At 44.9% G+C, this 14,029-nt stretch overlaps 1 protein-coding gene across 1 annotated transcript in view; it reads left to right on the top strand.

Annotated features, from left to right (window-relative positions):
• FAT2 (FAT atypical cadherin 2) overlaps positions 1–2,045 on the top strand; it is a 116,411-nt gene extending 114,366 nt beyond the window's left edge. Inside the window, exon 24 of the mRNA XM_075602129.1 lies at positions 62–2,045. Within this exon, the coding sequence (XP_075458244.1) occupies positions 62–558 (497 nt within the window). The 3' untranslated portion in view covers positions 559–2,045. The remainder of the gene's footprint in view (positions 1–61) is intronic.
• Positions 2,046–14,029: the final 11,984 nt, after the last annotated feature.

Here is a 14,029-nt window from a genome sequence, read left to right as displayed (position 1 = left end):
ATCTATAAGAAGGTCTTTTGATGCAGTTGTATTTCATGTCTCTCCTGTGCTTGTGTTGCAGTGTTCCCTGGAGTCACACCGTACTGGCCACCCAGCTATGTCCCTACAGAGCTGCAAAGATACACACCCTACGACTCCGTCCAGAGCACCCAGTCTCCGTCTCCCTGCTCGGCGCCCCCTGTTCCCCCTCTCCCAAGAGAATCTGAGTCAGAGCCCCTGTATGGGGGCTTCCCATTCCCACTGGACATCAGCAACAAGCGTGCCCCTCTACCTCCATGTTACAGCAACCGCAGCCTGGAGGATCTTCTTCCCCAGCCTTCCCACTGCCAAGACCAGTACACAGCAATCAGCTACTATCCCTCTCAGCTACTACAGCCTGAGGGCTTCTCTTACCAACCCGAGGATGGCTACAGGCGTCTCAGTGTGCGTCTGAGTGTGGCACAGCCTTCATATTCAGAATATTCAGAATGTGGCCCACCGCCCTTGCCACCACCAAACTATCAGGAACCGGACTTGGCAGAGAGTGACTATGGCAGCTGTGAGGAGGTGATGTTTTAGAAGGGGCCAACATTGGGTTTTATTCAAGTATGCGGGTGGTAGGGGAAGCTAGAGAGAGAACAGGAGAAAGAGGATATAAAGAGAAGAGGAAAGAGAGAGACGTCTATATGAGCACTGAAAAAGGACATGGTTTTATAGACACATGGAAACAGAACAGAAGAGATGAGGAGAAGTGCAGTAAGAGTAGCAGGAAAGAACTAGCATGAGATGCAAACACCTGATCACTTCTCCCTCCAACTCCCTCAATCTTTAGGCTGCTGAGAACTGCAGATCATTGCTCTTTAAGCCTTACTGTTTTAGGAAGGTCACGCAAAGCATTGCTCTTTCCCCCCCATATTGCTGCTGGACAGTTGTGCAGAGCATGGCTCTGGCATTCAGACATTCGTGGAACAGATAAGCTGCTTCGGACAGTATGGGACTGCAGCACCGGCGCTGGAGAAACGGACGAAGCTCACATAGGCACCACAACATGCCCACACATACCCTCCAACTATACCTATTTAGAAGGTATACTACATGTTTATGGGTTCGGTAAGATCAGTGGTATCTATTAACCCTTGGAGTGCCCTGAGATGTAGCTACTACGTAATGGGGTTTGACACTCAGAGGGTCCCATGACTTAGTAGATAATTTTTTTAAAAATACTAATTTTGCTAGGGGAGATCGATCCACGGGTGTAGCCAGACTTACTGAGCCCGGCTCCGCAGATGAACAAGCAAAGGGGACAGTGTCTGCTATAATTGAGCCGCGAGGGAGAGGGCGGGGGGGTTCCATGCTTTCGAATGGGACTCCCCACCATGTTAAGTAATTCAGTGCTGTGACCCTTCATGGCCGTGGCACTCTGATCCCATGGCTCCTGTGCTCCATGGGTTAAACAGAAGGTTTTCTGTGTGCGGTAAGATGCATACAGAAGTTTAGGGGATTTTTATAGGCATTGCTCGATCCAGCACGAGTAGAGGAACTGCAGTGGGACCTATTTTTATGTGCAAAATGTTGGACGGTCTGCTAACATGATCTTTTAGAGTACTGGGTACCATTGAGTAAGGTAACCTTACAGAGCTGCACCTCATACAGTATTACTCCTGACAGGAAATTTGAATGACAGTATCTTGGTGTGATTACACCTACCTAATAATACCAGCACCTTTCACCTAACAGTTCAAGAAATCATCATACTGTAAAAGTACATTGCTCATAGGACTGGGCACTGAACCCATAGCCCAGAAACAGTAAGAATGGCGAATACAGAAAGAACTGGGTGGTGCTGGAAGACAGGATTCTTTTACTGCCATTGACCATGTGGGTCATAGAACTGCCCCAGTAATGAGTGGTACTGCCAAAAAGTGGTGACAGGATTTGTGCATGCTACTGCCTAGTGATTTTAAGGGCAGTGGGTAAATTGTTTCCCTCCATAAGATGTTTAATATTGTTCCTCCTTGTGTATATAGCTCTATTTTTTAAATGCAATAAAGTATAATTTTTATAAATACATGGTATGCATGAATCGCGGTCGCCTCGGGTATAGCCTAGTGGGGTGTTGGTACTAACCCGTTCCCCTTATAAGGTCTCCATGACTATCCCAACTGGATCCAACCAGCCCACACACCCACACACAGGTATTTACTAACAACCAATCCAATCAATTGCCTATACTTATGGGGAGAGGCCCGGGTAGTACTTTACTCTAAGCATGACAGGATGAAGCAAAACCACACTAATTGTTACCTAAAAACATATATTCGATTTATTGCAACACACTGGAACTCCTACAAATAATTGTATTAATAACAGAAAAATGATGTAACAAGTAGATGATGAAATTATAAATGAACACTATTGCATACTATATGTGATTATTTTAATTAGTTACACTAGGTGATGTTATATGTATTCCTTCCAGTAATGGCACAACCCTTCCATGGTAAAGTCCCAGAAGAGCTCTACTTTTTAATCACCGAGTGTTCAGATTCCTGGTTTCACCTGGCTAGAGCTTTAACTGATAAGATGTTATTAACGTTTGTGCACAACCCTTTGTAAAGCAATAAGTGTGCCGCCTCCGTGACCGGCCCGGTCTCAGGTGTGGTCTACATAATGCAGTACTCTAGCATGTAGATTATTAATGGTGACCAACACTTAGCTCCCTCCAAGTAGATCCACAATTATCTCCCAGGATCACGCATAGCCTGGGCGGACTAAACCCTGGACGAGGCTCACCCCTGTGCGGCTGGACTTCTGTACTGTGACTGTCTACTAAGAGCGGGCTCACTATAAGTCAGTCTCCTCCTTACGAGCACTGGCCACTTAATGTTTTTACAATCTGTGTATTTATTGTTAGTTAATGTGTCTGTCACTAAGTGTATGTGTTCTATCTATATTGTAGTCGGAGCATTTAAGTGTGAACCACTGCATTTCCCTATTGGGTTTCATCTTTCTTTCTTACTCTTTCAACTTCTACTGTACCTCACTTTGCCATTTGCTCTGTCTTCCTATGTCAATCTCTCTCAATCTGTCTCTCTTTCTGTATATTTACTGTATTTATTTAAATCCTTATCTGTCCGGTTACCTACTGTACCTATGCATGTGCCCCTACCTATCTACAGGCGGTCCTCGGTTATCCAACGGAATCCGTTCTGGAAGTAGCGTTGGATAGTGAAACCATTGTAAAATGAGTCCCATGTTAATCAGTGGCGGGGAGAGTTGAATAACGCATTCAGGAGTCGGATAACGCATTGCGGCCCATAGGGTTGAATTGTAAAGCGTTGGATAAGCCATTCGTTGTAAAGTGAAACGTTGGATAGCGAGGACAACCTGTACCTCCTACTGCCTATATATATTTATGTTTCTCAATCTCTACATATAGTTATATTTATATCCCTGCCTATCTATATTATGTGTCAATGTGGCTCTATTTCTATATATGTGTTGTTCTATCTACTGTACCTTGAATGGTCTATTTCCCTTAAATTCTTACCAGCTCTTTCACTTGTCCATCTGTCCCTTTGCCTTGTTTGAAAATGATTACATCTATGTCTCAGAAAGCCCCACGAAAGATGCAGCGTGTTGATCCAAATAGGACCACACGGTAGTGACATGGTTAATCGGTTATGATATAGTGATTGACGCCTTTTTCTAATCAGTCAAGTCGGAAATCATCATTCATGTCATTTTATTAATAGCAGAAAGTGGTCCTTTTTTATTTGTTAAAACAGGAAAAAAAACCCGCAGAAGCCTATATGAATTTAACTCATATGTTTGTATCTTGAGCATGTCAACTCTTTAAAAGAAAGAATGCCTTTCTAGTGTAAAAACATGTTTCCAAGATTACCACGGTAACCATTAGCTGACTGCTGCTTTATGATAGTAAGGCTGAGTCCACAGTGTAGGCTGCGGCGGGCGCTACGGCGTCACACACCACAGCACAGCCCTCTATGGGTCAGGTCCCAGTGGCCGTGTGTGTGTGGGCGTGCAAAGCGCGATGACTCGTCCACTGGCAGGGAATACAAGAATTTTTGTCGTGCCGTGAAGCCAACGGAAGGGCAGATATGCCCCGCCCCCCACGCATCCCATCGCTCCCCTAAAGACCACACAAGGCAGCTTTCAACTGTGCACGCGCCGCCAGGACACCAGGCGCGCGTGCTGTAGGTAAGACTGGGGCCTTGGCCTTAGATGTAGACACATTCCCTCTGTGTCCGAGGGACCACCTGGAAAGGGAGCGAAAAGAAAAGGCAGAGATAAGGGCAGTAAAACGTACCCTAAACTTTTTACAAATGTGTATGTCAAACTTTCAGGAATAAAGATACTTGTCTATTTTTAAAGGTATCAATCACCTATGGTTTGGATGAGAAAGGGTCCCTTTGAGATGCACTCAGCCTCACGAGTTTTATTCTTGTCCAAATCATATACAGTATAACTATTCCCTGATAGCACCCTTCCCGAACGTATTTAAACCAAGCTGAGCAGGGGCCATCTCCTTTTGTTATGTATCAATCACCCAGTTTTAACCGTTGAAACATGTCACTGTCATTAGTTACATACTGTACAGTAAGCTCTTATCAGTGTTGTGGACACCGTATCTTTAGAAGGACATACATATTAGAGATTGTGCAAAGAAGGGCTACAAAAATAGTGATTGGTCAACATCAGGGGTGCGTGAACTGGGGGCGTGAGATTTTCTGGGAGGGGCGTGGCGCTTACAGAGGACCCGCGCTTCCCCGAAGGCATTTAAATTAAATGCGGGAGATCGCGCGAGGCCTCTGTAACTTTCGTAACTTTAACTTTCCAGCGACTCGTCGTCACGTGATGTCGCGTATCCATGGCAATGTGATGCCACATGATCCCGCAGCGTCGTTTGATGCTGGAGCCGAGCTGGGGGGGGGGGAGGTCATAAGTAGGGGGTGAGAGCAGGCCGGGGGCGCAGGGAGAAGACTTTGCGCACCCCTGGTCTACATCGCAAAACGTCTCAGGGAAGACAGAAGGACTTTAATATATACAGTTTGGAGAAGTGAAGGGAGAAGGGGGGATAAGATTGGAACTTTCCAATAGTGAAAGGGTTTTTTAACAAGGTACCAGAGGGAAGCATATCTCATAGAAAGAGAAGTGCTAGAACTTACAATAAACCATGTTCTGAAGCTGGGGGGTGGCAGGATCAGGGGAAACGTAAGGACATACTGTTTCATGGAAAGGGTGGTGACAGTAAAGTTGCCTCCCAATACAGGCGGTAGAGGCTAATACCGTAATTGAATAAAAAATGCTTGGGATAGACATAAGGCTACCCTAAATATAAAAATGAGGTCGGAGGTTTTTTAACAGCTAGGCCAGTGGTTTCCAACCTTTATTTGGTTAAGGAACCCTACAATATGTTTAGATTGTGAAATTCTGTGGAAACCTAACCCTCTTTTATAGCACGTCTGAGATCAGATGAATTGTAAGGAACCCTGACCCTCTCTAATAGCGTGTCTGAGATCAGATGCATTGTAAGGAACCCCAACCCTCTCTAGTAGCGCGTCTGAGATCAGGTGCATTGTAAGGAACCCCAACCCTCTCTAATAGCGAGTCTGAGAACAGATGCATTGTAACGAGCCCCAACAGTCTCTAATAGCACATCTGAGATCAGATGCACAGTAAGGAACCCCAACCCTCTCTAATAGCGTGCCTGAGAACAGATGCATTTTCAGGACCCCAAACCTCTCTAATAGCGCATCTGAGATCAGATGCATTGTAACGAGCCCCAACAGTCTCTGATAGCATGTCTGAAATCAGATGCATTGTAAGGAACCCCAACCCTCTTAAATAGCACGTCTGAGATCAGATGCATTGTAAGGAACCCCAACCCTTTCTAATAGCGTGTCTGGGATCAGAGGCATTGTAAATTCTTCTGTATTTTGTATAATTTTCAAACTACCTGAAAATTTCAACACCGATTGCAAAACACAGTGCTAGGCAAATTGGCAAATTCGATGTTTCTAAGTTTCAAATTCTAAGAGATGCATGAACTGTAGTACCTGTAAAATGGGCTTTAAAAGCCACTTTGCAAAATGATACTGCTGGGGTGCCAGTGTGGGGCAGTATTTAAAGTGGGGATCATTTTGGGTTTCAGTTTGGTACTTACAGTAATAACATTTAAAATGCTCAGTTGCTGCCTAGTGACAATTAAGAGGAGGACATGATGTACAAATCAATGTTACCATCATACACGTCAATCAATGAAAATGACTCTTAATTGTCTGACAGTATCAACCCAGCAAAAAACACGGAATGAAAACTATACCGAACGTCAGTAATCAGAGGGAGCGTAAAGGAAACGAAATGTACAACTTTTAAGTGTTAAAGGTAACCTTTTTTGGTGATGTTTAGCACTGTTACCCCACTGTTAAGCAGCAATCCTCCCAGAATCCTACATGCATTTAACTCATATCACGTTAGTATCTTGCCCACTGAGCATGTCCTGCTCTTCAAAAAAATAATGTTTGTGTCAAAAATCCTGATTTTCTCAATCTCTAGATCCTGAGGTGGAGATGGTGACCTTTAGCTTGCACTGGGCTCTAGAGAGAGCTGCATTTTAACCTAAATATTAAAAACCAAAACAGTGTTGGTGGAAAGGGCAAGAAGAGCTCTCTTAAAGGAAGAAAAATAATAAAATATTGGTCAGCAGAGACTGCTGCTTGAAGGATGTGTCAGTCAAGGTGAACTACCTTTTTTTAAACATTTTCAAAAGTTTTTTCAACCTGATGCAACTCCGGAGCCGGCTGTCTCCAAGACTCGGCATTACAGCATCTTCCAGCCACATGTGATATCTTTTTAAGGTATTTTGACTGCTGTGTGTCGGTGCAGTGCAAATGTGTCCAAACGTACTGCTTTCGGTGCCGTGGACCAACGCGCCACATACGTGGCCCCTCCGCTGCCCCAAAAATAGCACATTTTGTGGCCCCAGAGGATTAAAGCAGGACACCTGCAGCGTTAACCCTACCAGGTCTGTAAGGCCCTGTCCCCAGTGATAGCGACCCACATGCGCGGTGCGAACAAGAGACAGCTATCTATGGGGTCGGCCACAGTCCGCTTGTACATGTGCCTGATCAAGCGCGATGGCGCAGCCCCATTTTCAAAAGGCAAAGAAATGTGTCTTTTGGCACGGTGCGGCAAACAATGGCCACATCACGGGGGCGGTTCAGCCAATGAGAGCGAACCAGCCGTGTGATGTCATGGCCACGCCCCCGCCACGCCTAGCGTGGCACCGAAAGCAGTACGTTTGAACACATTTGCACTGCACCGACACACAGCAGTCAAAACCTGCGCTCTATTCACTTCCCTGACTTTGAGTCCACTTTACGTTCCTCCCTCTCCTCTATCATCTCTGCTCCAGACCCTGACAACCTGGTCAGGAACTACAACTCTGCCTTGTCCTCCTCTCTTGATCTACATTCCCCGCTTTCTCTCCGCCGCACTCGCCCTTCTAACCCTAGACCCTGGCTAAATTCCCACACGCGCATGCTGCGTTCCTCCACTCGTTCCTCTGAACGCCTCTGGAGGAAATCTCACACTCTCGCAGACTTCCTTCACTACAAATTTATGCTATCCTGTTTCAACTCTGCCCTCTCGCAAGCTAAACAAGCCTACTTTTCTTCACTAATCAACATGCACAAGTCTAACCCACGCCGACTGTTCTCTGTCTTTGATACTCGACTCAAACCACCCTCAGTTGCCTCTCCTTCCTCCATCTCCGCTCAGGACTTTGCTGACTATTTTAAGGAAAAGTTGGAATCCATACATCAGAACATCCCCTCTGCTGTCTCTTCCTCCCATCCTAAACCTCTTCCTAACTCTCTTCCTGCCTTCCTTGACTCTTTTTCCACTGTCTCAGAGGAGGATGTGTCGCTGTTGATCGCCTCTTCTCCCTCTACCACTTGCCCTCTTGACCCCATTCCCTCCCATTGCCTAAAACCTCTTGCTCCTACTATAATCCCTATGCTCACACACATTTTTAACTCCTCCCTCTGCTCTGGAACCTTTCCATTCTCCTTCAAACATGCAAGTCATACCATTACTCAAAAACCGCAAGCTTGACCCTACCTGTCTTTCTAACTATTGACCTGTCTCCCTCCTGCCTTTTGCCTCTAAACTCCTTGAACGTCTTGTATTCTCTCGCTTGCTCCATTTTCTCAACACCTATTCTCTCCTAGACCCTCTACAATCTGGCTTCCGCACTGCTCACTCCACGGAAACAGCCCTCACTAAAATAACTGACGACATCCATGCTGCCAAAGACAGAGGTCATTACACTCTGCTCATATTACTCGACCTCTGCAGCATTTGACACCGTGGACCACCCTATTCTCCTTCACATTCTCCATACTCTTGGTATTTGGAACAAAGCTCTATCCTGGATCTCATTCTACCTCTCCCATCGTACTTTCAGTGTCTCTTCTGCTAACACCTCCTCTATTGATCTCTCTGTGGGGGTACCCCAGGGCTCTGTCCTGGGACCTCTTCTCTTTTCTCTGTACACACTCTCTCTAGGTGACCTAATAACATCTTTTGGGATTAATTATCACCTCTATGCTGACGACACACAAATATATTTTTCAACACCCGACCTTACACCTGCTGTACAAACCAAAGTTTCTGAATGTCTCTCTGCTATATCATCCTGGATGGCCCTCCGCCGCCTTAAACTCAACATGGCTAAAACAGAGCTCCTCATACTTCCTCCCAAACCTGGCCCTACTACCTCCTTCCACATTACTGTTGGAAGTACGATCATTCACCCAGTAGCCCAAGCATGCTGCCTAGGGGTCACACTCGACTCCTCTCTCACATTTGCCCCTCACATACAAAACATTTCTAAAACCTGTCGCTTTTTCCTCCACAATATAACAAAGATACGCCCTTTCCTCTGTTGCTCGACTGCTAAAACTCTGACTCAGGCCCTAATTCTCTCCCGTCTTGATCACTGTAACCTCCTGCTGTCCGGCCTTCCTGCCTCTCACCTGTCTTCCCTACAATCTATCCTAAACGCTGCTGCCAGAATCACTCTACTCTTTCCTAGATCTGTCTCAGCATCTCCCCTCATGAAATCCCTCTCCTGGCTTCCAATCAAATCCCGCATCTCACACTCCATTCTTCTCCTCACTTTTAAAGCTTTACACTCTTCTGCCCCTCCTTACATCTCAGCCCTAATTTCTCGTTATGCACCATCCAGACTCTTGCGTTCTTCTCAAGGATGTCTTCTTTCTACCCCCTTTGTATCTAAAGCCCTCTCCCGCCTTAAACCTTTTTCACCCTCTCTATCCACCTTTAAGACCCACTTTAAGATACACTTGCTTAAAGAAGCATATGAATAGCACTGTGGATATTCTGAACACATGATACATAAAGCTTGACCCCCTGCAGACGCACTTACCAGAACTCCCTCCTACTGTCTCTGTACGTTCTCCCTACCTACGAATTAGACTGTAAGCTCCTTGGGGCAGGGACTCCTCTTCCTTAATGTTACTTTTATGTCTAAAGCACTTATTCCCATGATCTGTTATTTATTTGATTACCACATGTATTACTACTGTGAAGCGCTATGAACATTAATGGCGCTATATAAATAAAAACATACATACATACATACATACATACATACATACAAGGGCACGAGCTCCGCCATGCGCTCCGCCGCGCGTGCGCTCACTTGGCCTGAAGGTGCACAGAGGAGTCCAAGAGAGAAGCAGTCTCTCTCGCTCTGCCTCCTCACACAGCTCTTACAGGAGCAATTCATGGGCTTTTTATTTTTTTTCTACATCGGTATTGAAGCTGCAGATCCTTGAAGCTGAACCCCTTTAATTTCAGCTCCGGGGAGCCCCTGCTTCTCGAAATACAGACTTCCATATGGGGCGCCGGTATCTCCTGCAAGTTTAAATGTCACATGTCACGGCTTCCCATTGGCCCACGTGTAAGTGGTTAAATAAGAAGTGTGTTGGTGCAATGAGGGTGTAACATATGAATGAAATGAGTGCAGTGAGGAGAAAAACCTAGCCAGGGACACAGTGAGGGCAGCCCGCCACTGTGCGCGCTACTGTGCACGCCCGCATCAATGATAATTGCTTGTGTGAGCCTTGACGTTGCTATAGTTCAGACACGCACAGCCACATGACGCTGTGAGCCAATCACAGTGCGGCCTAACGCTGAGATGTCAGAGCCACGCCTCCTAGCCGCGTGCGTCACCGCTTGCCCTATAGACACCACGTGCACGCGCATCGCCATGCACTCCAGCGTGTGCTATATTCAAGCCTTAAGCAAACTGCTCAGAACAGCGAGTATCCCATCGCCTGTTACGTACACAGACAAAATAATCTGAACGTGGTCAGAAAAGCGTTGTTGCTCATTATTTAAAAGGCGAGAGACCGTTGCTTGTACGTATGTTCAATATATATAAATATGACAAGCACAAGATAAGTATAATTATCCCATTAGGCAGCAGAAAATGTGGCCGTCTCCCCTGCTCATGCCTTATTCCAATTAAACTAATGACCGTCAGTTACTATTTCAGCTATTTAACACCTTCACTGGTAGATGTTTTACAATAAACCCTAGAGATGGGCGAATGTGTAAACATTTAATTGATATTTTTTTTAATCATTTCCGAAAAAACACGTAAAAAAAGAAAGACCGCGATTTTTCAAATATTCTTTAATTTACACCCCCCCCCCCAATTGTTGAATACTCTTTAAATAAACAAATGTAATAAAAGAAAAATAGTGGCAGCTTTTCGAACGCCCAGTGAATTTGTGAATATTCAAAAATGTAAAAAAGAAAACGCAGTTTGCTCTGAAAATATGCATTTTGGCAATAATGTGCCCTAGGTGTTTTGCCCATATCTGGCTTATGGCAGCTTTAGACAGGACATTAGAGCCTGTGATGGAGCTCTCCTACCCTAGGAGGAAATGGGAAAATCAATACAGGCTTCTGCGCATGCGTGGAGCGGCATGCCCGACACAGTTTACAACCTCCTCTGCTAATGTGCTGCCTACAACGTGTGTGTGCCCCTCCCTCCCCTCGCCTCTTCTGCCAGTAGTCCCTTCCATCATGGAATTTTGTTACAACACATGCGATTTTTCCTATCAAAACTCTGTAAGTGCCAGCAAAGAAGTTTCACTTCAATACATCATGCAACCAATAAGGGTCAACCCTGCCAGACTGCTCAACCACAGGGTAAAGGCAAATGGTACCATACACCCACCAAGCCAGGCACCACGAGAATGGGCACCAGAAAGTAATGCTTAAATGAGCCCCCCCCAAAAGCCAGCACGACAAAGGCAACAACACGCCTCAAAATACCCACCTCAAAAGAATAAACAGTCATTAAAGTATTATCTTTATTTTTCCGTCTCTTTTTAAAAAAAAATTATTGTTATTATTATTATTCAACAAGTACAAGCATCAAACAGAGTTACATCATGACATCGGGGTGGGAACTTTCCTGGCACGGAGCAGACAGTCTTCCTGCCCCTGCACAGGATATATAGAACATCCCCCGCCCCCTCTCCCCCACATCACAGACCAGTACTGGGAGGGGGAGAAGGGGCAGGGGAGAAACATGCCCACACAGAAGGGGGAGTTTAGGGGGAGTCCAGTCCCAGCGGTCACGCTGCCCTATCGCCTATGGGCTCAAGGCTATTTTCCACATGTAGGTAATAAAGCCCTGTAGAAGATAGAAAGATGCGTCACTTGTCTACACACGTGTGGGAGAAATAGAGCTTGTTCTGGGATTAAATGCAATTATGTGAACAACCCTATAGTTTCCATTAACCTTTAAGAGCTTAGTTGTTTTTTTTTTTTTCTTTCAATGCACCTATTTACATGAAGGAAATACCTACGGTAGCAACAAATGTACAGTATCAATGTCTAGGCACAAATGTACACAAACAATTACAAATTGCGCCTTAGTTAAGTACTATTAATCTTTCATAGGTGTGTCAGTCTACAGGACAAAATGAATGTGTGTTTATATATTTATATAGATATGTACAAGGTGTCTCCTATATATATACCTTCATTATGTTAAGGTTTTTGGGGGCTCTCTGAAATATTTGAAAATGCAATGCTATAAATCTCCAAAATAGAACCCTGCCCCCCTTGCGTTAATCAATAAATGACAAATAGTATAACAGCATATTCTGGACTTCACAAGTGGATGATATATATATATATATATATATATATATGTTGTGCTACAAAAACTCTCACATTTCCACACCCACCCACACCATTTATATCCATTCCCACTCCACACACACCTTGTGTAAAGCACTGTATATACTGTGGGCTCTCCATTCATTTTTATTCACACTGATACACATACACACTCTTTCTTCACTTGCTTTCAGTAACCTTTTGACACCTCTAGCCATAAAACACATCCACACCGGGGGAAGGAACAGCACAGATAACATTCCAAGAGACACTGTTTTTAAGTTTACCTTTTGCTTCATTCATTGTAACATCGCCGGAAGAAGAGATCAGTGTATCTCGAAAGCTCGCACAAATAAAAGCATTTCGTTAGCCACAGAACGGTATCATCTATTTATTTTTTGATTATTGAAGCTCGGCTAACACCGTACTGATACCTCTACATGTATATATATAGGGGTGGACAAAAATATAAGAGCTAGCCTGGTCACGGTATCTCACGATCACGCGAGACTGGGGCCTCCAAGCGCGCGTCCCTGCCCCTGCATGTGATTCAGAGCGGCCAGCTGTTTCTCAAGATTACCTGGAAAAGAGGGGTGTGATCATTTATAGGAAAACCTACAGGTATCTAGATATATATATATATATACACACATACACACACACGGATTGGAGGTGAAATGTGGCCCATGCATTTCACTTATCTGCCTATATGTATATGACACTGGGATCAGTTGTTGTATTTTAGTCTTAAAATGTATTGACTGTGAATTCTAGCAAAGTAGATCAGCCCAGCAGCTATGTGTGGGAAAGTGCACAGAAAAAGTCTATATGCTAATTAATCTAGAAGAGCAAAAACCTTTCCACAGGTGATATGTGGATAGGGTGTGTGCAGTGCTGTGAACCAAAATGAAAAACTTGTAGCAGAACAAGGGTAAAAGTGGAGCTTTAACCCAAAAGGGGTCACTCTGGGAGCACACCTGTTGGTTAAAACTTCACTTTTATTAACGCATAATTAAAAACTAAATGGTGTTTGCAAAAGAAAAACAATTACAAATCTAGTGTTCTATAAAACGTGTGACTGTATCATAAATAATTCTTCCTATATAATGTTTGCTCTGTGCATAGTACAAAGAATCCTTAGGAGGTTTGGTATTTTAGTTGAAGAATGAATAAAGCATATTGTAGCCCCCTGTGTGATGCAATCAACACACTCGCACTGCCCCCCTGTCTGGTTCCTCTCCAATGTGCGATGGACATGTGACTGTTAATGGACATGAGAGCAGCCAATGATAACGGCTGTGGAAGTGGGACTCAGAGGGAGAGGCCCTTTAAAAAGAGGGGGGTGGCCTGATGAAGGCAGAACTGCGCGAGCCTGAGTGCTCTCAGGATCGGTCGCGGGTGAGCACGAGTGCGCGTGGTGATAGGATCGGCGGATCCAAGTCAGGACGCCACTGGGAGTTTGAGCGCTGTTGGAGGGGACCCTCAATGGCTACAAAGTACAGTGGTACTGAAGCACCCTTTTTGAAGTACAGGCCTGCAACAGGTACTGCACCGACACACTTTATTCGAGCAAATACCCGGTATGTACCTGGCAGATACCTGGAATGCGCCACTCCTAACCTCTGACAAGCCCCGTTGCATTTGCCTTCCCAGCCTGGGTTCATGCCTGGCTGATGGGCGGCTGATCTGTTAAATGATAATGATTAGGATTTAATAGGCTGCAATGCTTCGCGTTTCTACCAGATGGCATAAATTCATGAATTGTAATGCAGTTTATATATATATACTGTGCAGTATT

This window comes from Ascaphus truei, chromosome 5 (assembly GCF_040206685.1).
Source record: "Ascaphus truei isolate aAscTru1 chromosome 5, aAscTru1.hap1, whole genome shotgun sequence".
Taxonomy (NCBI): domain Eukaryota; kingdom Metazoa; phylum Chordata; class Amphibia; order Anura; family Ascaphidae; genus Ascaphus; species Ascaphus truei.
The sequence above is the reverse complement of the archived record's forward strand: the minus strand, read 5'-3'. Positions and strand labels throughout refer to the sequence as shown.